The 26,079-nt window shown below is 43.3% G+C and overlaps 1 protein-coding gene across 1 annotated transcript in view; it reads right to left on the reverse strand.

The window, feature by feature from the left end:
• The window catches only part of LOC128640795 (ubiquitin carboxyl-terminal hydrolase 24), a 385,043-nt gene that overhangs the window by 11,487 nt on the left and 347,477 nt on the right, over nucleotides 1–26,079 (reverse strand). The window contains exons 53-54 of the mRNA XM_053693215.1: nucleotides 13,634–13,720; nucleotides 11,327–11,437 (exon numbers count right to left, since the gene is read on the reverse strand). Coding sequence (XP_053549190.1) covers nucleotides 11,327–11,437; nucleotides 13,634–13,720 — 198 coding nt within the window. The remainder of the gene's footprint in view (nucleotides 1–11,326; nucleotides 11,438–13,633; nucleotides 13,721–26,079) is intronic.

A 26,079-nucleotide genomic window follows, 5' to 3' on the forward strand; every position in this document is an offset into this window, starting at 1 on the left:
TGCCTGCATTTCAGAGAAAGCGCGATTGCTCTGTTTTAAACACTGTAGAGCAGGAAGGCGCTGATGATAATTGTTCTGTCATACCCTCACACCAATCTGAAGTGGCCATGAGGGAGGTTTTGTCAGATGGGGAAATTTCTGATTCAGGTAGAATTTCTCAACAGGCAGAACCTGATGTTGTGACATTTAAATTTAAATTAGAGCATCTCCGCGCTCTGCTTAAGGAGGTGCTATCTACTCTGGATGATTGTGACAACCTGGTCATTCCAGAAAAATTGTGCAAGATGGACAAGTTCCTAGAGGTTCCGGTGCACCCCAACGCTTTTCCTATACCCAAGCGGGTGGCGGACATAGTGAATAAGGAATGGGAGAAGCCCGGCATACCTTTTGTCCCCCCTCCTATATTTAAGAAATTATTTCCTATGGTCGACCCCAGAAAGGACTTATGGCAGACAGTCCCTAAGGTCGAGGGGGCAGTTTCTACACTAGCTAAGCGCACTACTATTCCTATCGAGGATAATTGTGCTTTTAAAGATCCTATGGATAAAAAATTGGAGGGTTTGCTTAAAAAGATTTTTGTACAGCAAGGTTACCTCCTGCAACCTATTTCGTGCATTATTCCTGTCACTACAGCAGCGTGGTTCTGGTTTGAGGAACTAGAAAAGTCGCTCAGTAGAGAGACTCCGTATGAGGAGGTTATGGACAGAATTCACGCACTTAAGTTAGCTAATTCCTTTATTTTAGATGCCGCTTTGCAGTTAGCTTGATTAGCGGCGAAAAATTCAGGGTTTGCAATTGTGGCGCGCAGAGCGCTCTGGCTAAAGTCTTGGTCAGCGGATGTATCTTCCAAGACAAAATTGCTTAATATCCCCTTCAAGGGTAAAACCCTTTTTGGGCCAGAATTGAAGGAGATTATCTCAGACATCACTGGGGGTAAGGGCCACGCCCTTCCACAAGATAGGCCTTTCAAGGCCAAGAATAAGTCTAATTTTCATTCCTTTCGCAATTTCAGGAACGGACCGGCCTCCAACTCTGCAGCCTCGAGACAAGAGGGTAATGCTTCGCAAACCAAACCAGCTTGGAAACCGATGCAAGGCTGGAACAAGGGTAAACAGGCCAAGAAGCCTGCTGCTGCTACCAAAACAGCATGAAGGGGTAGCCCCCGATCCGGGAACGGATCTAGTAGGGGGCAGACTCTCTCTCTTTGCTCAGGCTTGGGCAAGAGATGTTCAGGATCCCTGGGCACTAGAAATAGTTTCTCAGGGTTATCTTCTAGAATTCAAGGAACTACACCCAAGGGGAAGGTTCCACATGTCTCACTTATCTTCAAACCAAATAAAGAGACAGGCATTCTTACATTGTGTAGAAGACCTGTCAAAGATGGGAGTGATACACCCAGTTCCAACTGCGGAACAAGGTCAGGGGTTTTACTCAAATCTGTTTGTAGTTCCCAAAAAAGAGGGAACTTTCAGACCAATTCTGGATTTAAAAATTCTAAACAAATTTCTCAGAGTTCCATCGTTCAAAATGGAAACCATTCGAACAATTTTACCTACAATCCAGGAGGGTCAATTTATGACTACTGTGGATTTAAAGGATGCGTATCTACATATTCCTATCCACAAAGATCATCATCAGTTCCTAAGGTTCGCCTTTCTGGACAAACATTACCAGTTTGTGGCTCTCCCATTCGGGCTAGCCACTGCTCCAAGGATTTTCACAAAGGTACTCGGGTCCCTTCTAGCGGTTCTAAGACCAAGGGGCATTGCAGTGGCACCTTATTTGGACGACATTCTGATACAAGCGTCGTCTCTTTCAAAGGCAAAGGCTCACACAGACATCGTCCTGGCCTTTCTCAGATCTCACGGGTGGAAGGTGAACATAGAAAAGAGTTCCCTGTCTCCGTCGACAAGAGTTCCTTTCTTAGGGACATTAATAGATTCTTTAGAAATTAAGATTTTCCTGACAGATGTCAGAAAGTCAAACTTCTAAACGCTTGTCAAGTTCTTCATTCTGTTCCACGTCCTTCCATAGCTCAGTGCATGGAAGTAGTAGGGTTGATGGTTGCAGCAATGGACATAGTTCCTTTTGCGCGAATTCATCTAAGACCATTACAACTGTGCATGCTGAAACAGTGGAATGGGGACTATACAGACTTGTCTCCAGTGATTCAAGTAGACCAGAAGACCAGAGACTCACTCCGTTGGTGGCTAACCCAGGATCACCTGTCCCAGGGAATGAGCTTCCGCAGACCAGAGTGGGTCATCGTCACGACCGACGCCAGTCTAGTGGGCTGGGGTGCGGTCTGGGACTCCCTGAAAGCTCAGGGTCTATGGTCTCGGGAAGAGTCTCTTCTCCCGATAAACATTCTGGAACTGAGAGCGATATTCAATACTCTCAGGGCTTGGCCTCAACTAGCAAAGGCCAGATTCATAAGATTCCAATCAGACAACATGACGACTGTTGCTTACATCAACCATCAGGGGGGAACAAGGAGTTCCCTGGCGATGAGAGAAGTGACCAAAATCATAAAATGGGCGGAGGTTCACTCCTGCCACCTATCTGCGATCCACATCCCAGGAGTGGAAAACTGGGAGGCAGATTATCTGAGTCGTCAGACATTCCATCCGGGGGAGTGGGAACTCCACCCGGAGATATTTGCCCAGTTGACTCAATTATGGGGCATTCCAGACATGGACCTGATGGAGTCTCGTCAGAACTTCAAGGTTCCTTGCTACGGGTCCAGATCCAGGGATTCCAAGGCGACTCTAGTGGATGCATTAGTAGCGCCTTGGGCCTTCAACCTAGCTTATGTGTTTCCACCGTTTCCTCTCATTCCCAGGCTGGTAGCCAGGATCAAACAGGAGAGGGCCTCGGTGATTTTGATAGCTCCTGCGTGGCCACGCAGGACTTGGTATGCAGACCTGGTGAATATGTCATCGGCTCCACCATGGAAGCTACCTTTGAGACAGGATCTTCTAGTACAGGGTCCATTCGAACATCCAAATCTAGTTTCTCTCCAGCTGACGGCTTGGAAATTGAACGCTTGATTTTATCTAAGCGTGGGTTTTCGGAATTCTGTGATAGATACTCTGGTACAAGCCAGAAAACCTGTAACTAGAAAAAATTACCATAAAATATGGAAAAGATATATCTGTTGGTGTGAATCCAAGGGATTCTCATGGAGTAAGATCAAAATTCCTAGGATCCTTTCCTTTCTCCAAGAAGGTTTGGATAAGGGATTATCTGAGAGTTCTCTAAAGGGACAGATTTCTGCTTTATCTGTCTTGTTACACAAACGACTGGCAGCTGTGCCAGAAGTTCAAGCTTTTGTTCAGGCTTTAGTCAGGATCAAGCCTGTTTACAGACCTTTGACTCCTCCCTGGAGTCTGAATTTAGTTCTTTCAGTTCTTCAAGGGGTTCCGTTTGAACCTCTACATTCCATAGATATCAAGATGTTATCTTGGAAGGTTCTGTTTTTGGTTGCTATTTCTTCTGCTAGAAGAGTTTCTGAGTTATCTGCTCTGCAGTGTAATCCGCCCTATCTGGTGTTCCATTCAGATAAGGTTGTTTTGCGTACTAAACCTGGTTTCCTTCCAAAGGTTGTTTCTAACAAGAATATTAACCAGGAAATAGTTGTGCCTTCTTTGTGTCCGAATCCAGTTTCAAAGAAGGAACGTTTGTTACACAATTTAGATGTAGTTCGTGCTTTGAAGTTCTATTTAGAAGCAACAAAGGATTTCAGACAAACGTCTTCTCTGTTTGTCGTTTATTCTGGCAAAAGGAGAGGTCAAAAAGCTACTGCTACCTCTCTTTCTTTTTGGCTGAAAAGCATCATCCGATTGGCTTATGAGACTACCGGACGGCAGCCTCCCAAACGCATCACAGCTCACTCTACTAGGGCTGTGGCTTCCACATGGGCCTTCAAGAACGAGGCTTCTGTTGATCAGATATGTAAGGCAGCGACTTGGTCTTCCCTGCACACTTTTGCCAAATTCTACAAATTTGATACTTTTGCTTCTTCGGAGGCTATTTTTGGGAGAAAGGTTTTGCAAGCCGTGGTGCCTTCCGTTTAGGTAACCTGATTGGCTCCCTCCCTTCATCTGTGTCCTAAAGCTTTGGTATTGGTTCCCACAAGTTATGGATGACGCCGTGGAACGGACACACCAATGTTGGAGAAAACAGAATTTATGCTTACCTGATAAATTACTTTCTCCAACGGTGTGTCCGGTCCACGGCCCGCCCTGGTTTCTTAATCAGGTTTGATGAATTTCTTTCTTTAACTACAGTCACCACGGCACCCTATAGTTTCTCCTGTTTTTTTCTCCTGTCCGTCGGTCGAATGACTGGGGTGGGCGGAGCCTAGGAGGGACTATATGGACAGCTTTTGCTGTGCTCTTTGCCATTTCCTGTTGGGGAAGAGAATATTCCCACAAGTTATGGATGACGCCGTGGACCGGACACAACGTTGGAGAAAGTAATTTATCAGGTAAGCATAAATTCTGTTTTTCTAGTGTTTTCCTCTCTCTATCTCTCTCCTCTAGTCATACGCTCTGTTCATGTTGACTATCAATCATTATAGGAAAAGCATTCTGAGCATAGCAGGCTCAGGAGCATCAATTTGCTATTGGGTGCTAGCGGAAAACATCGGGTCAGCCAATGAGAAGATAACATAATTTATGCTTACCTGATAAATTCCTTTCTTCTGTAGTGTGATCAGTCCACGGGTCATCATTACTTGTGGGATATTAACTGCTCCACTACAGGAAGTGCAAGAGGATTCACCCAGCAGAGTTGCTATATAGCTCCTCCCCTCTACGTCACCTCCAGTCATTCGACCAAGGACCAACGAGAAAGGAGAAGCCAAGGGTGTAGTGGTGACTGGAGTATAATTTAAAAAATATTTACCTGCCTTAAAAAACAGGGCGGGCCGTGGACTGATCACACTACAGAAGAAAGGAATTTATCAGGTAAGCATAAATTATGTTTTCTTCTGTTAAGTGTGATCAGTCCACGGGTCATCATTACTTGTGGGATACCAATACCAAAGCAAAAGTACACGGATGACGGGAGGGATAGGCAGGCTCTTTATACAGAAGGAACCACTGCCTGAAGAACCTTTCTCCCAAAAATAGCCTCCGAGGAAGCAAAAGTGTCAAATTTGTAAAATTTGGAAAAAGTATGAAGCGAAGACCAAGTTGCAGCCTTGCAAATCTGTTCAACAGAGGCCTCATTCTTAAAGGCCCAAGTGGAAGCCACAGCTCTAGTGGAATGAGCTGTAATTCTTTCAGGAGGCTGCTGTCCAGCAGTCTCATAAGCTAAACGAATTATGCTACGAAGCCAAAAAGAGAGAGAGGTAGCAGAAGCTTTTTGACCTCTCCTCTGACCAGAGTAAACGACAAACAGGGAAGACGTTTGTCGAAAATCTTTAGTTGCCTGTAAATAAAATTTAAGGGCACAAACTACATCCAGATTGTGCAAAAGACGTTCCTTCCTCGAAGAAGGATTTGGGCACAAGGATGGAACAACAATCTCCTGATTGATATTCCTGTTAGTGACTACCTTAGGTAAGAACCCAGGCTTAGTACGCAGAACTACCTTATCCGAGTGAAAAATCAAATAAGGAGAATCACAATGTAAGGCTGATAACTCAGAGACTCTTCGAGCCGAGGAAATAGCCATTAAAAATAGAACTTTCCAAGATAACAACTTTATATCAATGGAATGAAGGGGTTCAAACGGAACACCCTGTAAAACGTTAAGAACAAGGTTTAAACTCCATGGTGGAGCCACAGCTTTAAACACAGGTTTAATCCTGGCCAAAGCCTGACAAAAAGCCTGAACGTCTGGAACTTCTGACAGACGCTTGTGTAACAGAATGGACAGAGCTGAGATCTGTCCCTTTAAGGAACTAGCGGATAACCCCTTTTCTAAACCTTCTTGTAGAAAAGACAATATCCTAGGAATCCTAACCTTACTCCAAGAGTAACCTTTGGATTCGCACCAATATAGGTATTTACGCCATATTTTATGGTAAATCTTTCTGGTAACAGGCTTCCTAGCCTGTATTAAGGTATCAATAACTGACTCAGAAAAACCACGCTTTGATAAGATCAACCGTTCAATTTCCAAGCAGTCAGCTTCAGAGAAGTTAGATTTTGATGTTTGAAAGGACCCTGAATCAGAAGGTCCTGTTTCAGAGGTAACGACCAAGGTGGACAGAATGCCATGTCCACCAGATCTGTATACCAAGTCCTGCGTGGCCATGCAGGCGCTATTAGAATCACTGATGCTTTCTCCTGTTTGATTCTGGCAATCAATCGAGGAAGCATCGGGAAAGGTGGAAACACATGAGCCATCCTGAAGGTCCATGGTGCTGTCAAGGCATCTATCAGGACCGCTCCCGGATCCCTGGATCTGGACCCGTAGCGCGGAAGCTTGGCGTTCTGTCGAGACGCCATGAGATCTATCTCTGGTTTGCCCCAACGTCGAAGTATTTGGGCAAAGACCTCTGGATGAAGTTCCCACTCCCCCGGATGAAAAGTCTGACGACTTAAGAAATCCGCCTCCCAGTTCTCCACTCCCGGGATGTGGATTGCAGACAGGTGGCAAGAGTGAGACTTTGCCCAGCGAATTATCTTCGATACTTCCATCATTGCTAGGGAGCTTCTTGTCCCTCCCTGATGGTTGATATAAGCTACAGTCGTGATGTTGTCCGACTGGAACCTGATGAACCCCCGAGTTGCTAACTGGGGCCAAGCCAGAAGAGCATTGAGGACTGCTCTCAATTCCAGAATGTTTATTGGAAGAAGACTCTCCTCCTGATTCCATAGTCCCTGAGCCTTCAGAGAATTCCAGACAGCGCCCCAACCTAGTAGGCTGGCATCTGTTACAATTGACCAGTCTGGCCTGCTGAATGGCATTCCCCTGGACAGATGTGGCCGATAAAGCCACCATAGAAGAGAATTTCTGGTCTCTTGAATGGAATGAAGGACACGGCATGCACTTTGAAGTTTTGTTAACCTGTCCCTCTGTCAGGTAAATCTTCATTTCTACAGAATCTATCAGAGTCCCCAGGAAGGGAACTCTTGTGAGTGGAAAGAGAGAACTTTTCTCTTCGTTCACTTTCCATCCATGCGACCTTAGAAATGCCAGTACTATCTCTGTATGAGATTTGGCAGTTTGAAAGCTTGAAGCTTGTATCAGTATGTCGTCTAAGTACGGAGCTACTGAAATTCCTCGCGGTCTTAGTACCGCCAGAAGAGTGCCCAGAACCTTTGTGAAGATTCTTGGAGCCGTAGCCAGTCCGAATGGAAGAGCTACAAACTGGTAATGCCTGTCTAAAAAGGCAAACCTTAGATACCGGTAATGACTTCTGTGAATCGGTATGTGAAGGTAAGCATCCTTTAAATCCACTGTGGTCAAGTACTGACCCTCTTGGATCATGGGCAAAATTGTTCGAATAGTTTCCATCTTGAACGATGGAACTCTTAGGAATTGGTTTAGGATCTTTAAATCCAAGATTGGCCTGAAGGTTCCCTCTTTTTTGGGAACTACAAACAGATTTGAGTAAAACCCTTGTCCTTGTTCCAACCGCGGAACTGGATGGATCACTCCCATTAATAAAAGATCTTGTATGCAGCGTAGAAACGCTTCCTTCTTTGTTAGGTTTGTTGACAACCTTGACAGATGAAATCTCCCTCTTGGGGGAGAGGATTTGAAGTCCAGAAGGTATCCCTGAGATATGATCTCTAACGCCCAGGGATCCTGAACATCTCTTGCCCAAGCCTGGGCGAAGAGGGAAAGTCTGCCCCCCACTAGATCCGGTCCCGGATCGGGGGCCCTCAATTCATGCTGTCTTAGGGGCAGCAGCAGGTTTTCTGGCCTGTTTGCCCCTGTTCCAGGACTGGTTAGGTTTCCAGCCTTGTCTGTAGCGAGCAACAGCTCCTTCCTGTTTTGGTGCAGAGGAAGTTGATGCTGCTCCTGCTTTGAAATTACGAAAGGAACGAAAATTGGACTGTCTAGCCTTGGCTTTGGCCTTGTCCTGAGGCAGGGCATGACCTTTACCTCCTGTAATGTCATCAATAATCTCTTTCAAGCCGGGCCCGAATAAGGTCTGCCCTTTGAAAGGAATATTAAGCAATTTAGATTTAGACGTAACATCAGCTGACCAGGATTTTAGCCACAGAGCTCTGCGTGCCTGAATGGCGAATCCTGAATTTTTAGCCGCAAGTTTAGTTAAATGTACTACGGCATCTGAAATAAATGAATTAGCTAACTTAAGGAATTTAAGTTTGTGTGTGATGTCATCTAGTGTGGATGATTGAAGTGTCTCTTCCAGAGACTCAAACCAAAATGCTGCTGCAGCCGTGACAGGCGCAATACATGCAAGAGGTTGCAATATAAACCCTTGTTGAACAAACATTTTCTTAAGGTAACCCTCTAATTTTTTATCCATTGGATCTGAAAAAGCACAGCTATCCTCCACTGGGATAGTGGTACGCTTAGCTAAAGTAGAAACTGCTCCCTCCACCTTAGGGACCATTTGCCATAAGTCCCGTGTGGCGGCGTCTATTGGAAACATTTTTCTGAATATAGGAGGGGGTGAGAAAGGCACACCGGGTCTATCCCACTCCTTAGTAACAATGTCAGTAAGTCTCTTAGGTATAGGAAAAACGTCAGTACTCGTCGGTACCGCAAAATATTTATCCAACCTACACATTTTTTCTGGGATTGCAACTGTGTTACAATCATTCAGAGCCGCTAATACCTCCCCTAGTAACACACGGAGGTTCTCAAGCTTAAATTTAAAATTTGAAATGTCTGAGTCCAGTTTATTTGGATCAGAACCGTCACCCACAGAATGAAGCTCTCCGTCTTCATGTTCTGCAAACTGTGACGCAGTATCAGACATGGCCCTTGCATTATCAGCGCACTCTGTTCTCATCCCAGAGTGATCACGTTTACCTCTTAGTTCTGGTAGTTTAGCCAAAACTTCAGTCATAACAGTAGCCATATCTTGTAATGTGATTTGTAATGGCCGCCCAGATGCACTCGGCGCTACAATATCACGCACCTCCTGAGCGGGAGATGCAGGTACTGACACGTGAGGCGAGTTAGTCGGCATAACTCTCCCCTCGTTGTTTGGTGAAATATGTTCAATTTGTACAGATTGACTATTTTTTAAAGTAGCATCAATACATTTAGTACATAAATTTCTATTGGGCTCCACTTTGGCATTAACACATATAGCACAGATATCTTCCTCTGAATCAGACATGTTTAACACACTAGCAAATAAACAGCAACTTGGAAATACTTTTCAAAGTAATTTACAAATAATATGAAAACGAACTGTGCCTTTAAGAAGCACATAAAAATATTATAACAGATAAAATAATTAAGTTATAGCATCAATCTTTGTCAGAATATACAGTTTTAGCAAAGGATTGTTCCCCTCAGCAAATGATAACTAACCCAGGCAGCAGAAAAAAAATACACAAATAAACGTTTTTTATATCACAGTCAATACAATCAGCACAGCTCTGCTGTATGATTACTTCCCTCAAAAAAGACTCTTGAGATCCCTGAACTCTGTAGAGATGAACCGGATCATGCAGGAAGAAAATGAACCTCTGACTGAGTTTTTCTGATGCATAGTGAAAGCACCAAAATGGCCCCTCCCCCACACACATAACAGTGAGAGGGATCAGTGAACTGCTCTAATTTAAATCAAAACTATTGCCAAGTGGAAAAAAAGTGCCCAAAACATTTTTTCACCCAGTACCTCAGAGAAAAAAACGTTTTTACATGCCAGCAAAAAAACATTTTACCTCAATAATTAATTGTCATTTAAAACCTATTGCAAGTCCCTGCAAAATAGGTTAAGACTATGTATACAGTTTAAAAGCCAGAGAAGTACCATTTCCCAGAAAACTGAAGTGTAAAATATACATACATGACAGCCTGATATCAGCTACATCTACTGCATTCAAGGCTGAGTTTACATTATAACGGTATGGCAGGATTTTCTCATCAATTCCATGTCAGAAAATAATAAACTGCTACATACCTCTTTGCAGATTAATCTGCCTGCTGTCCCCTGATCTGAAGTTTACCTCACTCCTCAGATGGCCGAGAAACAGCAATATGATCTTAACTACTCCGGCTAAAATCATAGAAAAACTCAGGTAGATTCTTCTTCAAATTCTACCAGAGAAGGAATAACACACTCCGGTGCTATTATAAAATAACAAACTTTTGATTGAAGATATAAAAACTAAATATATCACCATAGTCCTCTCACACATCCTATCTAGTCGTTGGGTGCAAGAGAATGACTGGAGGTGACGTAGAGGGGAGGAGCTATATAGCAACTCTGCTGGGTGAATCCTCTTGCACTTCCTGTAGGGGAGCAGTTAATATCCCACAAGTAATGATGACCCGTGGACTGATCACACTTAACAGAAGAAATATATGTGTTTAGCCACCAATCACCAGCTAGCTGACAGTACTGTTATTGCGGCTCCTTAGCCTACCTAGTGATACTCTTCAACAAAGGATACCAAGAGAATGAAACAGATTTGAAACTAGAAGTTGTTTAAAACTGCATACTTCTCCAATAGGACTATATAACCTATACATAGCTGTATATAGCATTATCTAAAAGTGATATGAAAGCCAATTTTTTTCTTTCATGATTCAGATAGAGAAAACAATTTTAAACAACTTTCCAATTTACTTCTATTATCCAATTTGCTTCATTCTTTAGATATCCTTTGTTGAAGAAATAGCAATGCATATGGGTGAGTCAATCACACGAGGCATCTAGGTGCAACCACCAATCAGCAGCTACAGGGCCTATTTAGATATGCTATTCAACAAAGGTTATCAAGATAATGAAACTAATTAGATAAAGTAAATTGCACGCTCTTCCTAAATCATGAAAGAACAAAACTGGTTTCATGTCCCTTTAGTCATACAACTGGGGTGGCGGACCTATTGTACAAGTGCCATATCTGCTGTCACCCCATCTGTGAGATACCTCCATACTGCTAGGTTTCATCAACACTAAAGTAATAATCTTTCTTATAAACCCATGCTACATATCAGCAATTAAAAGCTTTAAATCTGTGCTTTATATTAAGGATTTAAGAGAAAAAAAATAATTTGAATGATTATTTGATATCCCTTTAAGTGAAAAGTTCCCATGGACACACAACAGATGTGCACCAGCTCTCAAACAGGTCCCCCACCCCTACTATATACAGTCAGTCTATGCATTAGACATTCTGCTATTTGTTTATACCCAGCACCAGACCCTCACCTGTTGCATACTTCTATCGCCATTTTCATTAGCTGGACTGCTCTCAGATCCATTACTGCTCCCAGACTGATCCTTCTCATTTAACAAGGCAGTGGCATAAGCCAAGGTATCCTAAAAAATATATATCCATTATCACCTATAATGAGAAGCTTCATAAACATGAATTGCTTTATTACGGGGCCAGTAAATACAGCAGATTTGCATAAACAAACACATGATAAAAAGACAATGCAATAGCACTTAGTCTGAACTTCAAATGAGTAGTAGATTTTTTTCTGACATATTTCAAAGTTACCTCTATTTTCACTCTTACTGTATCATGTGACAGCCATCAGCCAATCACAAATGCATATGGTATAATCTGTGAATTCTTGCACATGCTCAGTAGGAGCTGGTGACTCAAAAAGTGTAACTATAAAAAGACTGCACATTTTGTTAATGGAAGTAAATTGTAAAGTTGTTCTATCTGAATCATAAAAGTTTTATTTTGACTTGAGTGTCCCTTTAAACATCTTAGTCTCTTAAAGGGACAGTAAACCTTAAAAATAATGTTATATAATTCTGCACATAGTGCAGAATTATATATTATTTAGGTGCTATAGCTATAAATGCGTTTTTTACCTTTTAATTTGTTAAAAATATGGCGCTTTTACAGACCCGTTCTCTGCTGAGCGGGTCTGTTATATTTAGTCAACGCATCGGGCCAGCTGTATAGTCACAGCCCGGCCCGACCGCGCCATAGCACTAAGTGCAGCTCGCTCCTGTGACAGGAGCGAGCTGCACTTAGTCTTATGGCGCAGTCGGGCTGGGCTGTGACTATACAGCTGGCCCGATGCGTTGACTAAATATAACAGACCCGCTCAGCAGAGAGCGGGTCTGTAAAAGCGCCATATTTTTAACAAATTAAAATGTAAAAAACTTTTAATTATTTTTAAGGTTTACTGTCCCTTTAATGCAGTGTTTTCCCCCGGATCTATTTAGTGGACACATCACCTGGCTGATTTTACTGCCCACCTGTCTAAAATATAAGCCAATATTAAACTAAAATTAGATATTCGATTACTTTAATGTTTGTTGCACAGATTTTGAATAAATCAATTTATGTTAAATTATGCAATTAATTTGTGCTTTGGATAGCTTAAAGTGCCATAACATTTTTTTTGAGTTATGTGCATATTATAAAAGGGTCAACTGAGGTAAAACAGCATGTGAAAAAAAGCTTATAAGTATGTTAATAAAATTTCCAAAAAGCTGCAAAATTACTTACACTTCAGTGTTGCCAAGTGTAGCCTGCTCCACCCCCATTTTCAGTGTCCTACTCTAAACCTTGTGGTATCATATAACAAAGTGTGCATATGAGGATAATTACTTATGCAAGCAAGGGGTGGGGGATGAGGAGGGACAGTAGGTACTGCTATTGTTTGTTAAGAGGCTTGCTTGTTTCCATTGGGATAATGTCACATGCTTTGTGAAAACTTTAGCATTATACTGTGCACTGCTTTAGTCAGGTGCCATGCGACTCTGCCCCTTACCATGCACGTGTGCATTCTGCAGAAGCTATGGCCTGGATAACACCTTCTATATATGGAAATGCCCAGGGGGAGCTTGCTGCGAACAAAACTATGCCTGAATTAAAGGTGGTTAAAACAGAAACCCGTTTTGCAGGTAAGCTTTGGCTACATTATATATTTAGAAACTTATGTTAGTTTATACTGTTTTATGTCCCTTTAAGTAACAGTTATAACTAACATAAAATATAATATTGCAACGTATTACATTGTCCCCACCTAGTTACGTTATAATGCCACCCGGCTGGCAAAACTTCCTGTGCAGAACACTGTAATCGTTTGTATTTGTGCAATTTCAAGCATATGTTAACATAATATTAATCCCTCCAATCTCACCAACAAAAATAAATAAATCAAAGCTCTAACTACTTTTTGTTGTTGTTGCTGACATTGTATTGAGACTATATAATAGATCACCAACATTTTATTTCTAACAAGTTGTTTATTAATAGACGAAAAGGTATAAATATTTACAACTCTATGCACACTGTTTGGTAGCAAACTAATGCCAAATATGGCTGCCGCCAGCAGCATTTGGCTATTTTCTGAGACAGATTTCTTCTTGTGAAAATGCAACACACTAAGATCTGGATTTGCACATTTCTTAGTGTGTTGCACTTTTACAAAAATAAATCTAGCTATGAAAATAGCCGAACGCTGCAGGCGGTGACTTTATTCGGCATTTGTGCGCTAATGAAAAGTCTAAACGCACATCCCTATTATTTGTCATGGCTTTTACCTGTGCAGAAATTGTGCGTTGGAAGGTTTTAGCTGTTGATGTTTCATTGGACACATTACTCTGTGGTGCCCAACAGTGCTCGGACATCTGGTCAAAAGTAAAAAAGAAAAGCAAAATAAATAAAAACAAATTATGCTTACCTGATAATTTCCTTTCCATCTGTATGAGGAGAGTCCACGGCTTCATTCCTTACTTGTGGGAATACAGAACCTGGCTACCAGGAGGAGGCAAAGACACCCCAGCCAAAGGCTTAAAAACCTCCCCCACTCCCCTCATACCCCAGTCATTCTGCCAAGGGAACAAGGAACAGTAGGAGAAATATCAGGGTATAAATGGTGCCAGAACAAAAAATGTTGGTCCGCCAAATGGAGAAAACGGGCGGGGGCCGTGGACTCTCCTCATACAGATGGAAAGGAAATTATCAGATAAGCATAATTTATGTTTTCCATCTTAATATGAGGAGAGTCCACTGCTTCATTCCTTACTTGTGGGAAAAATATACCCAAGCTCTAGAGGACACTGAATGAAAACGGGAGGGTAAAAAGAGATGCGGACCCTATTCTGAGGGCACCACAGTCTGCAAAATCTTTCTCCCAAAAGCTGCTTCAGCCGAAGCAAACACGTCAAATTTGTAAAACTTTGAAAAAGTATGTAAGGAGGACCAGGTAACCGCCCTACAAATCTGATCCATAGAGGCCTCATTTTTGAAGGCCCAAGAAGAAGCCACAGCTCTAGTTGAATGAGCCGGAATCCTCTGAGGAGGTTTATGTCCCGCTGTTTCATATGTTCCTAGGTTAATGCTCCTCAACCAAAACGATAGGGAAGTGGCATAAGCCTTCTGCACTTCCCAGAATAGACAACAAACAATGCCAAAGTATGTCTAAAATCCTTCGTAGCCTGAAGATAGAATTTCAAAGCTCGAACTACATCCAAATTATGAAGTAATCGTTCCTTCGAAGGATCAGACACCACCTTAGGAAGGAAACCCAACCCAGTGCGAAGAACAGCCTTATCAGCATGAAAAACTAGGTAAGGAGGCTCACATTGCAAGGCCACCATCTCAGAGCCGTAGAAAAAGAACCTTCCAAGACAGTAACTTAATGTCAACCGAATGCATGGGCTCAAACGGAGCCCTCTGCAAAACTATAAGAACCAAATTTAAACTCCAAGGAGGAGCGGAATGTCTAAACACAGGCCTGATTCTAGACAGAGCCTGAACAAAAAGACTGAATATCAGGAAGCTCAGTGAGCCTCTTGTGTAATAATACAGATAGCGCTGAAATCTGTCCTTTTAAGGAACTAGGGGCAAGTCCCTTCTCCAAGCCGTCCTGGAGAAAGGAAAGAATCCTGGATACCTTGACCTTATGCCAGGCGAATCCACGTTCTTCACACCAGAATAAGTAGGTCCTCCATACCTTACGATAGATGCGACGGGTGACCGGCTTTCTAGCTTGAATGAAAGTATCAATCACTCTCTCAGAAAAAACTCTGAACAAAAGGACCCTGTTCCAACAGTTCCCTGCGACAAGGTAACCTCCATGGAGGAGATGACGACATCCCCTCCAGGTCTGCAAACCACATCCTTCGATGCCACGATAGAGCAATTAGAATAGTCGAAGCTTGCTCCTGCATAATGCGGGCCACTACCCGAGGTAGAAGTGGTAATGGAGGAAAAATGTAAACTAGGTTGAACCCTCAGGGCACGGCGTCCCCATCTGTTGCAAATCTCCGCAAACACCTCGGGATGGAGAAATATTCCCCCAGATGAAACGATTGTCTGCTGAGAAAGTCTGCTTCCCAGTTGTCCACACCCGGAATGTGGATCATTGACAGCGAGCAGCTGCAGGCCTCCGCCCATTCCAGAATCTGAGATAATTCCCTCATGGCTAGGGAGCTTCTTGTTCCCCCCTGATGGTTGATGTAAGTCACCGAGGTAATGTTGTCTGATTGGAATCTGATACACTGGGACGAACCCAGAAGAGGCCAAGCCTTCAGAGCGTTGAAGATCGCTCAAAGTTCCAAAATGTTGATCAGGAGAAGAGATTTATCTCAAGTCCACCGACCCTGTGCCTTCCTGGCACCCCAAACAGCTCCCTTTCCTGATAGACTTGTGTCCGTAGTCACAATCTCCCAGGATGGTCTCAAGAAGGATGTCCCCTGGGACAGGCAATCTGGACAGAGCCACCAAGAGAGTGATTTTCTCGACCGGTTGTCCAGAGAAATCTGTTGGAAAGATCAGAGTGATCGCCGTTCCATTGCCTCAGCATGCACAACTGAAGAGGTCTGAGATGGAACCTGGCTAATGGAATGAAATCTATACTGGACACCATGAAACCAATTACCTCCATACACCTGGCCACAGATGGTCTTAAGAAGGTCTGGAGGGCAAGACAATCTAAAGTAATTTTGCAACGTCTCTGGTCCGTAAGGAATATCTTTATGGATATGGAATCTATTATTGTGCCCAGGAATTCCACTCTGGTACTGGGGACCAGAGAACTTTTCCTAAGTTTATCTTCCATCCATGAGATTGAAGAAGTAGCAGAGCTCTTGAATGGTCTTCTGCCAGCCGGGAAGACGGAGCCTGGACCAGGATGTCATCCAAGTATGGTGCTACTGCAATACCTATGGATATCACCACCACTAGCAGAGCCCCAAGAACCGTTGTAAAGACTCTTGGGGCAGTAGCCAGACCAAATGGGAGAGTGCTGGTCCAGAAAGGCGAATCTTAAGAACTTGAAGTGATCTTTGTGTATTGGCACATGAAGGTAAGCATTCTTCAAGTCTATCATAGTCATGAACTGTCCCTCTTGAACTAAGGACAGAATCAAATTTGTCTCCATCTTGAACGATGGTACAGACAGAAACTTGTTTAAGAACTTTAGATCTAGATTTGGGCGAAACGTACCCTCCTTCTTTGGGACCACAAAGAGGTTTGAATAATATCCCAGACCTCTCTCTGCTAGAGGTACTGGCACAATCACTCCTAGGGAGAAGAAATCCCTCATGCACCCTAGAAAAGCATCTCGTTTTTCTGGTCTTGAAGACAGGTTTGATAAGAGGAATCCACCCCTGGGTGGATGAGATTTGAAACCTATCCTGTAACCCTGAGCAATGACCTCTAAAATCCAAGGGTCTTGCACATCTCCTAGCCAAGCCTCCACAAAGAAAGAGAGTCTGCCCCCAACATGATCCAGCGACGGATCGGGGGCCGCCCATTAATGCCGATTTTGTCTCGGCAGGCTTCTTGTTTTTCTTCGATTTATTCCAAGATTGAGATGGTTTCCAAGTTCCCTTGGGCTGATTTTGCTTTTTGGAGGGCTGCTGGTGTTGGGATTTATCCGAACGAAAGGGATGAAAATTAGGACCCTGTCCTTTAGGTTTGTTGTTCTTATCCAGCGGTAAAAAGGCACCCTTGCCCCCAGTGACCATGGATATGATAGAGTCCAGTCCTAGACCGAAAAGAACCTTCGCCTTAAATGGAAGGGAAAGCAATCTAGATTTTGAAGTCATGTCAGCAGACCAATACTTCAGCCACAGAGCCCTACGGGCCAGAACAGAAAAGCCTGATGTCTTGGCATTCAAGCGAATAATCTGCATGTTTTCATCGCAAATAAACGAATAAGCTACCCTCAAGGCCTTAATTCTTTCCTAGATTTCATTGAGGGGAAGTTTCAACCTCGATCATCTCTGATAGAGAGTCACACCAATAGGTAGCGGCTCCAGCCACCACAGCAACCACCGCTACAGGCTGAAATAAAAACCCAGTGTGCTGAAACATCTTTTTTAACAGAGTTTCTAGATTCTTATCCATGGGCTCCTTAAACGATGAACTATCCTCAAGCGGGAGAGTGGTGCGCTTAGCAAGCGTGGAGATAGCTCCATCCACCTTAGGGACCGACCCCCACAACTCTAATTGGGAGTTAGGAACCGGGAACAATTTCTTAAAGGAAGAGGGGAAAAAGAGGATCCAAGTCTTTTCGATTCAATTTTAATAATGTGTGTCATCTTAATGGGAACCGGGAAAGTTTGTGGCACCACCCTGTCCTCAAGGAATAGAAGGTTCCTCAGGTAACATAGGTTCCAGAACTTCTAACATAGCCAACACCTCTTAACAGAAAGCGTAAATGCTATTCCGACCCAGAAAGAGCCTCCTTTGAAGTATCAGAGGCGTCTTCATCATCGGATAATCTAGTATCAGATAAATCCAGTAAGGTGGTAGATGACCGCTGGGAAGGATAGCAGTATTTAACCTTTCGCTTGCGCTTAGCAGGGCGAGGTAAAGCACTAAAGTCCACAGACAATGCCATTTGCAACTGTTCAGAAAAGTTTGGCGGTAAGAGGCCCCCCCGAAGGAGGATTAGTCGTGCAATGGGGAGCTGCATGTTTATTAGGAGATGATAGCAAGGAACGCACCTCACGGGACAGAGACCCCTCAGAGGTGGACGGCTCAGTTGTACTAAACATCTTAATCTTTTTAGATATAACTACTTTATCAAGGCATGTGGAACATAGTTGAGCAGGCGGGTATACCATAGCCTCCTCACAATAAAAACAGGTATTAGATCTGGGTAAAGAGGGAGTACCCTCTAATGCATCAGAGTCCTCTATAGCTTGCACTTTTAAAATGGACTATAGAAAAAGTAAATGGCACCTTTATACCCCCAATGGCCGGGGCACTCACCACCTCCTATGACCCAGGCCCCACAGAGAAAACCACTTCTCCTGTAAACCGCACGGTCAGGAAAACATAATTTATGTAAGAACTTACCTGATAAATTCATTTCTTTCATATTAGCAAGAGTCCATGAGCTAGTGACGTATGGGATATACATTCCTACCAGGAGGGGCAAAGTTTCCCAAACCTCAAAATGCCTATAAATACACCCCTCACCACACCCACAATTCAGTTTAACGAATAGCCAAGAAGTGGGGTGATAAAAAAGTGCGAAAGCATATAAAATAAGGAATTGGAATAATTGTGCTTTATACAAAATCATAACCACCACAAAAAAAGGGCGGGCCTCATGGACTCTTGCTAATATGAAAGAAATGAATTTATCAGGTAAGTTCTTACATAAATTATGTTTTCTTTCATGTAATTAGCAAGAGTCCATGAGCTAGTGACGTATGGGATAATGACTACCCAAGATGTGGATCTTTCCACACAAGAGTCACTAGAGAGGGAGGGATAAAATAAAGACAGCCAATTCCTGCTGAAAATAATCCACACCCAAAATAAAGTTTAACGAAAAACATAAGCAGAAGATTCAAACTGAAACCGCTGCCTGAAGTACTTTTCTACCAAAAACTGCTTCAGAAGAAGAAAATACATCAAAATGGTAGAATTTAGTAAAAGTATGCAAAGAGGACCAAGTTGCTGCTTTGCAGATCTGGTCAACCGAAGCTTCATTCCTAAACGCCCAGGAAGTAGAAACTGACCTAGTAGAATGAGCTGTAATTCTCTGAGGCAGAGTTTTACCCGACTCAACATAGGCAAGATGAATTAAAGATTTCAACCAAGATGCCAAAGAAATGGCAGAAGCTTTCTGGCCTTTTCTAGAACCGGAAAAGATAACAAATAGACTAGAAGTCTTACGAAAAGATTTCGTAGCTTCAACATAATATTTCAAAGCTCTAACAACATCCAAAGAATGCAACGATTTCTCCTTAGAATTCTTAGGATTAGGACATAATGAAGGAACCACAATTTCTCTACTAATGTTGTTGGAATTCACAACTTTAGGTAAAAATTCAAAAGAAGTTCGCAACACCGCCTTATCCTGATGAAAAATCAGAAAAGGAGACTCACAAGAAAGAGCAGATAATTCAGAAACTCTTCTGGCAGAAGAGATGGCCAAAAGGAACAAAACTTTCCAAGAAAGTAATTTAATGTCCAATGAATGCATAGGTTCAAACGGAGGAGCTTGAAGAGCTCCCAGAACCAAATTCAAACTCCAAGGAGGAGAAATTGACTTAATGACAGGTTTTATACGAACCAAAGCTTGTACAAAACAATGAATGTCAGGAAGAATAGCAATCTTTCTGTGAAAAAGAACAGAAAGAGCAGAGATTTGTCCTTTCAAAGAACTTGCGGACAAACCCTTATCTAAACCATCCTGAAGAAACTGTAAAATTCTCGGTATTCTAAAAGAATGCCAGGAAAAATGATGAGAAAGACACCAAGAAATATAAGTCTTCCAGACTCTATAATATATCTCTCGAGATACAGATTTACGAGCCTGTAACATAGTATTAATCACAGAGTCAGAGAAACCTCTTTGACCAAGAATCAAGCGTTCAATCTCCATACCTTTAAATTTAAGGATTTCAGATCCTGATGGAAAAAAGGACCTTGTGACAGAAGGTCTGGTCTTAACGGAAGAGTCCACGGTTGGCAAGAGGCCATCCGGACAAGATCCGCATACCAAAACCTGTGAGGCCATGCCGGAGCTACCAGCAGAACAAACGAGCATTCCTTCAGAATCTTGGAGATTACTCTTGGAAGAAGAACTAGAGGCGGAAAGATATAGGCAGGATGATACTTCCAAGGAAGTGATAATGCATCCACTGCCTCCGCCTGAGGATCCCGGGATCTGGACAGATACCTGGGAAGTTTCTTGTTTAGATGGGACGCCATCAGATCTATTTCTGGAAATTCCCACATTTGAACAATCTGAAGAAATACCTCTGGGTGAAGAGACCATTCGCCCGGATGCAACGTTTGGCGACTGAGATAATCCGCTTCCCAATTGTCTACACCTGGGATATGAACCGCAGAGATTAGACAGGAGCTGGATTCCGCCCAAACCAAAATTCGAGATACTTCTTTCATAGCCAGAGGACTGTGAGTCCCTCCTTGATGATTGATGTATGCCACAGTTGTGACATTGTCTGTCTGAAAACAAATGAACGATTCTCTCTTCAGAAGAGGCCAAAACTGAAGAGCTCTGAAAATTGCACGGAGTTCCAAAATATTGATCGGTAATCTCACCTCCTGAGATTCCCAAACTCCTTGTGCCGTCAGAGATCCCCACACAGCTCCCCAACCTGTGAGACTTGCATCTGTTGAAATTACAGTCCAGGTCGGAAGCACAAAAGAAGCCCCCTGAATTAAACGATGGTGATCTGTCCACCATGTTAGAGAGTGTCGAACAATCGGTTTTAAAGATATTAATTGAGATATCTTTGTGTAATCCTTGCACCATTGCTTCAGCATACAGAGCTGAAGAGGTTACATGTGAAAACGAGCAAAGGGGATCGCGTCCGATGCAGCAGTCATAAGACCTAGAATTTCCATGCATAAGGCTACCGAAGGGAATGATTGTGACTGAAGGTTTCGACAAGCTGCAATCAACTTTAGACGTCTCTTGTCTGTTAAAGACAGAGTCATGGACACTGAATCCATCTGGAAACCCAGAAAGGTTACCCTTGTCTGAGGAATCAAAGAACTTTTTGGTAAATTGATCCTCCAACCATGATCTTGAAGAAACAACACAAGTCGATTCGTATGAGATTCTGCTAAATGTAAAGACTGAGCAAGTACCAAGATATCGTCCAAATAAGGAAATACCACAATACCCTGTTCTCTGATTACAGACAGCAGGGCACCGAGAACCTTTGTAAAAATTCTTGGAGCTGTAGCTAGGCCAAACGGCAGAGCCACAAATTGGTAATGCTTGTCCAGAAACGAGAATCTCAGGAACTGATAATGATCTGGATGAATCGGAATATGCAGATATGCATCCTGTAAATCTATTGTGGACATATAATTCCCTTGCTGAACAAAAGGTAAGATAGTCCTTACAGTTACCATCTTGAACGTTGGTATCCTTACATAACTATTCAATATTTTTAGATCCAGAACTGGTCTGAAAGAATTCTCCTTCTTTGGTACAATGAAGAGATTTGAATAAAACCCCATCCCCTGTTCCGGAACTGGAACTGGCATAATTACTCCAGTCAACTCTAGATCTGAAACACATTTCAGAAATGCTTGAGCTTTTACTGGATTTACTGGGACACGGGAAAGAAAAAATCTCTTTGCAGGAGGTCTCAACTTGAAACCAATTCTGTACCCTTCTGAAACAATGCTCTGAATCCAAAGATTGTGAACAGAATTGATCCAAATTTCCTTGAAAAAACGTAACCTGCCCCCTACCAGCTGAGCTGGAATGAGGGCCGCACCTTCATGTGGACTTAGAAGCAGGCTTTGCCTTTCTAGCTGGCTTGGATTTATTCCAGACTGGAGATGGTCTCCAAACTGAAACTGCTCCTGAGGATGAAGGATCAGGCTTTTGTTCTTTGTTGAAACGAAAGGAACGAAAACGATTATTAGCCCTGTTTTTACCTTTAGATTTTTTATCCTGTGGTAAAAAAGTTCCTTTCCCACCAGTAACAGTTGAAATAATGGAATCCAACTGAGAACCAAATAATTTGTTACCCTGGAAAGAAATGGAAAGTAAAGTTGATTTAGAAGCCATATCAGCATTCCAAGTTTTAAGCCATAAAGCTCTTCTAGCTAAAATAGCTAGAGACATAAACCTGACATCAACTCTGATAATATCAAAAACAGAATTTATGTTTACCTGATAAATTACTTTCTCCAACGGTGTGTCCGGTCCACGGCGTCATCCTTACTTGTGGGATATTCTCTTCCCCAACAGGAAATGGCAAAGAGCCCAGCAAAGCTGGTCACATGATCCCTCCTAGGCTCCGCCTTCCCCAGTCATTCGACCGACGTAAAGGAGGAATATTTGCATAGGAGAAATCATATGATACCGTGGTGACTGTAGTTAAAGAAAATAAATTATCAGACCTGATTAAAAAACCAGGGCGGGCCGTGGACCGGACACACCGTTGGAGAAAGTAATTTATCAGGTAAACATAAATTCTGTTTTCTCCAACATAGGTGTGTCCGGTCCACGGCGTCATCCTTACTTGTGGGAACCAATACCAAAGCTTTAGGACACGGATGAAGGGAGGGAGCAAATCAGGTCACCTAGATGGAAGGCACCACGGCTTGCAAAACCTTTCTCCCAAAAATAGCCTCAGAAGAAGCAAAAGTATCAAATTTGTAAAATTTAGTAAAAGTGTGCAGTGAAGACCAAGTCGCTGCCTTACATATCTGATCAACAGAAGCCTCGTTCTTGAAGGCCCATGTGGAAGCCACAGCCCTAGTGGAATGAGCTGTGATTCTTTCAGGAGGCTGCCGTCCGGCAGTCTCGTAAGCCAATCTGATGATGCTTTTAAGCCAAAAAGAGAGAGAGGTAGAAGTTGCTTTTTGACCTCTCCTTTTACCAGAATAAACAACAAACAAGGAAGATGTTTGTCTAAAATCCTTTGTAGCATCTAAATAGAATTTTAGAGCACGAACTACATCCAAATTGTGCAACAAACGTTCCTTCTTTGAAACTGGATTCGGACACAAAGAAGGCACGACTATCTCCTGGTTAATGTTTTTGTTAGAAACAACTTTCGGAAGAAAACCAGGTTTAGTACGCAAAACCACCTTATCTGCATGGAACACCAGATAAGGAGGAGAACACTGCAGAGCAGATAACTCTGAAACTCTTCTAGCAGAAGAAATTGCAACCAAAAACAAAACTTTCCAAGATAATAACTTAATATCAACGGAATGTAAGGGTTCAAACGGAACCCCCTGAAGAACTGAAAGAACTAAATTGAGACTCCAAGGAGGAGTCAAAGGTTTGTAAACAGGCTTGATTCTAACCAGAGCCTGAACAAAGGCTTGAACATCTGGCACAGCTGCCAGCTTTTTGTGAAGTAATACAGACAAGGCAGAAATCTGTCCCTTCAAAGAACTTGCAGATAATCCTTTCTCCAAACCTTCTTGAAGAAAGGATAGAATCTTAGGAATTTTTATCTTGTCCCAAGGGAATCCTTTAGATTCACACCAACAGATATATTTTTTCCATATTTTGTGGTAGATTTTTCTAGTTACAGGCTTTCTGGCCTGAACAAGGGTATCAATGACAGAATCTGAGAACCCTCGCTTTGATAAGATCAAGCGTTCAATCTCCAAGCAGTCAGTTGGAGTGAGACTAGATTCGGATGTTCGAACGGACCTTGAACAAGAAGGTCTCGTCTCAAAGGTAGCTTCCATGGTGGAGCCGATGACATATTCACCAGGTCTGCATACCAAGTCCTGCGTGGCCACGCAGGAGCTATCAAGATCACCGATGCCCTCTCCTGATTGATCCTGGCTACCAGCCTGGGGATGAGAGGAAACGGCGGGAATACATAAGCTAGTTTGAAGGTCCAAGGTGCTACTAGTGCATCTACTAGAGTCGCCTTGGGATCCCTGGATCTGGACCCGTAGCAAGGAACCTTGAAGTTCTGACGAGAGGCCATCAGATCCATGTCTGGAATGCCCCACAATTGAGTAATTTGGGCAAAGATTTCCGGATGGAGTTCCCACTCCCCCGGATGAAATGTCTGACGACTCAGAAAATCCGCTTCCCAATTTTCCACTCCTGGGATGTGGATTGCAGACAAGTGGCAGGAGTGAGTCTCCGCCCATTGAATGATTTTGGTCACTTCTTCCATCGCCAGGGAACTCCTTGTTCCCCCCTGATGGTTGATGTACGCAACAGTCGTCATGTTGTCTGATTGAAACCGTATGAATTTGGCCTTTGCTAGCTGAGGCCAAGCCTTGAGAGTATTGAATATCGCTCTCAGTTCCAGAATATTTATCGGGAGAAGAGATTCTTCCCGAGACCAAAGACCCTGAGCTTTCAGGGGTCCCCAGACCGCGCCCCAGCCCACCAGACTGGCGTCGGTCGTGACAATGACCCACTCTGGTCTGCGGAAGCTCATCCCCTGTGACAGGTTGTCCAGGGACAGCCACCAACGGAGTGAATCTCTGGTCCTCTGATCTACTTGTATCGTCGGAGACAAGTCTGTATAATCCCCATTCCACTGACTGAGCATGCACAGTTGTAATGGTCTTAGATGAATTCGCGCAAAAGGAACTATGTCCATTGCCGCTACCATCAAACCTATTACTTCCATGCACTGCGCTATGGAAGGAAGAGGAACAGAATGAAGTATTTGACAAGAGTTTAGAAGTTTTGATTTTCTGGCCTCTGTCAGAAAAATCCTCATTTCTAAGGAGTCTATTATTGTTCCCAAGAAGGGAACCCTTGTTGACGGAGATAGAGAACTTTTTTCTACGTTCACTTTCCACCCGTGAGATCTGAGAAAGGCCAGGACAATGTCCGTGTGAGCCTTTGCTTGTGGAAGGGACGACACTTGAATCAGTATGTCGTCCAAGTAAGGTACTACTGCAATGCCCCTTGGTCTTAGCACCGCTAGAAGGGACCCTAGTACCTTTGTGAAAATTCTTGGAGCAGTGGCTAATCCGAACGGAAGTGCCACAAACTGGTAATGCTTGTCCAGAAATGCGAACCTTAGGAACCGATTATGTTCCTTGTGGATAGGAATATGTAGATACGCATCCTTTAAATCCACCGTGGTCATGAATTGACCTTCCTGGATGGAAGGAAGAATTGTTCGAATGGTTTCCATTTTGAACGATGGAACCTTGAGAAACTTGTTTAGGATCTTGAGATCTAAGATTGGTCTGAATGTTCCCTCTTTTTTGGGAACTACGAACAGATTGGAGTAGAACCCCATCCCTTGTTCTCCTAATGGAACAGGATGAATCACTCCCATTTTTAACAGGTCTTCTACACAATGTAAGAATGCCTGTTTTTTTATGTGGTCTGAAGATAATTGAGACCTGTGGAACCTCCCCCTTGGGGGAAGCCCCTTGAATTCCAGAAGATAACCTTGGGAGACTATTTCTAGCGCCCAAGGATCCAGAACATCTCTTGCCCAAGCCTGAGCGAAGAGAGAGAGTCTGCCCCCCACCAGATCCGGTCCCGGATCGGGGGCCAACATCTCATGCTGTCTTGGTAGCAGTGGCAGGTTTCTTGGCCTGCTTACCTTTGTTCCAGCCTTGCATTGGCCTCCAGGCTGGCTTGGCTTGAGAAGTATTACCCTCTTGCTTAGAGGACGTAGCACTTGGGGCTGGTCCGTTTCTGCGAAAGGGACGAAAATTAGGTTTATTTTTGGCCTTGAAAGACCTATCCTGAGGAAGGGCGTGGCCCTTGCCCCCAGTGATATCAGAAATAATCTCTTTCAAGTCAGGGCCAAACAGCGTTTTCCCCTTGAAAGGAATGTTGAGCAATTTGTTCTTGGAAGACGCATCCGCTGACCAAGATTTTAGCCAAAGCGCTCTGCGCGCCACAATAGCAAACCCAGAATTTTTCGCCGCTAATCTAGCCAATTGCAAAGTGGCGTCTAGGGTGAAAGAGTTAGCCAATTTGAGAGCATGAATTCTGTCCAAAATCTCCTCATAAGAAGAATCTTTATTGAGCGCCTTTTCTAGTTCATCGAACCAGAAACACGCTGCTGTAGTG

The sequence above is a fragment of the Bombina bombina genome, chromosome 10 (assembly GCF_027579735.1).
Source record: "Bombina bombina isolate aBomBom1 chromosome 10, aBomBom1.pri, whole genome shotgun sequence".
In the NCBI taxonomy this organism is placed as follows: Eukaryota; Metazoa; Chordata; class Amphibia; order Anura; family Bombinatoridae; genus Bombina; species Bombina bombina.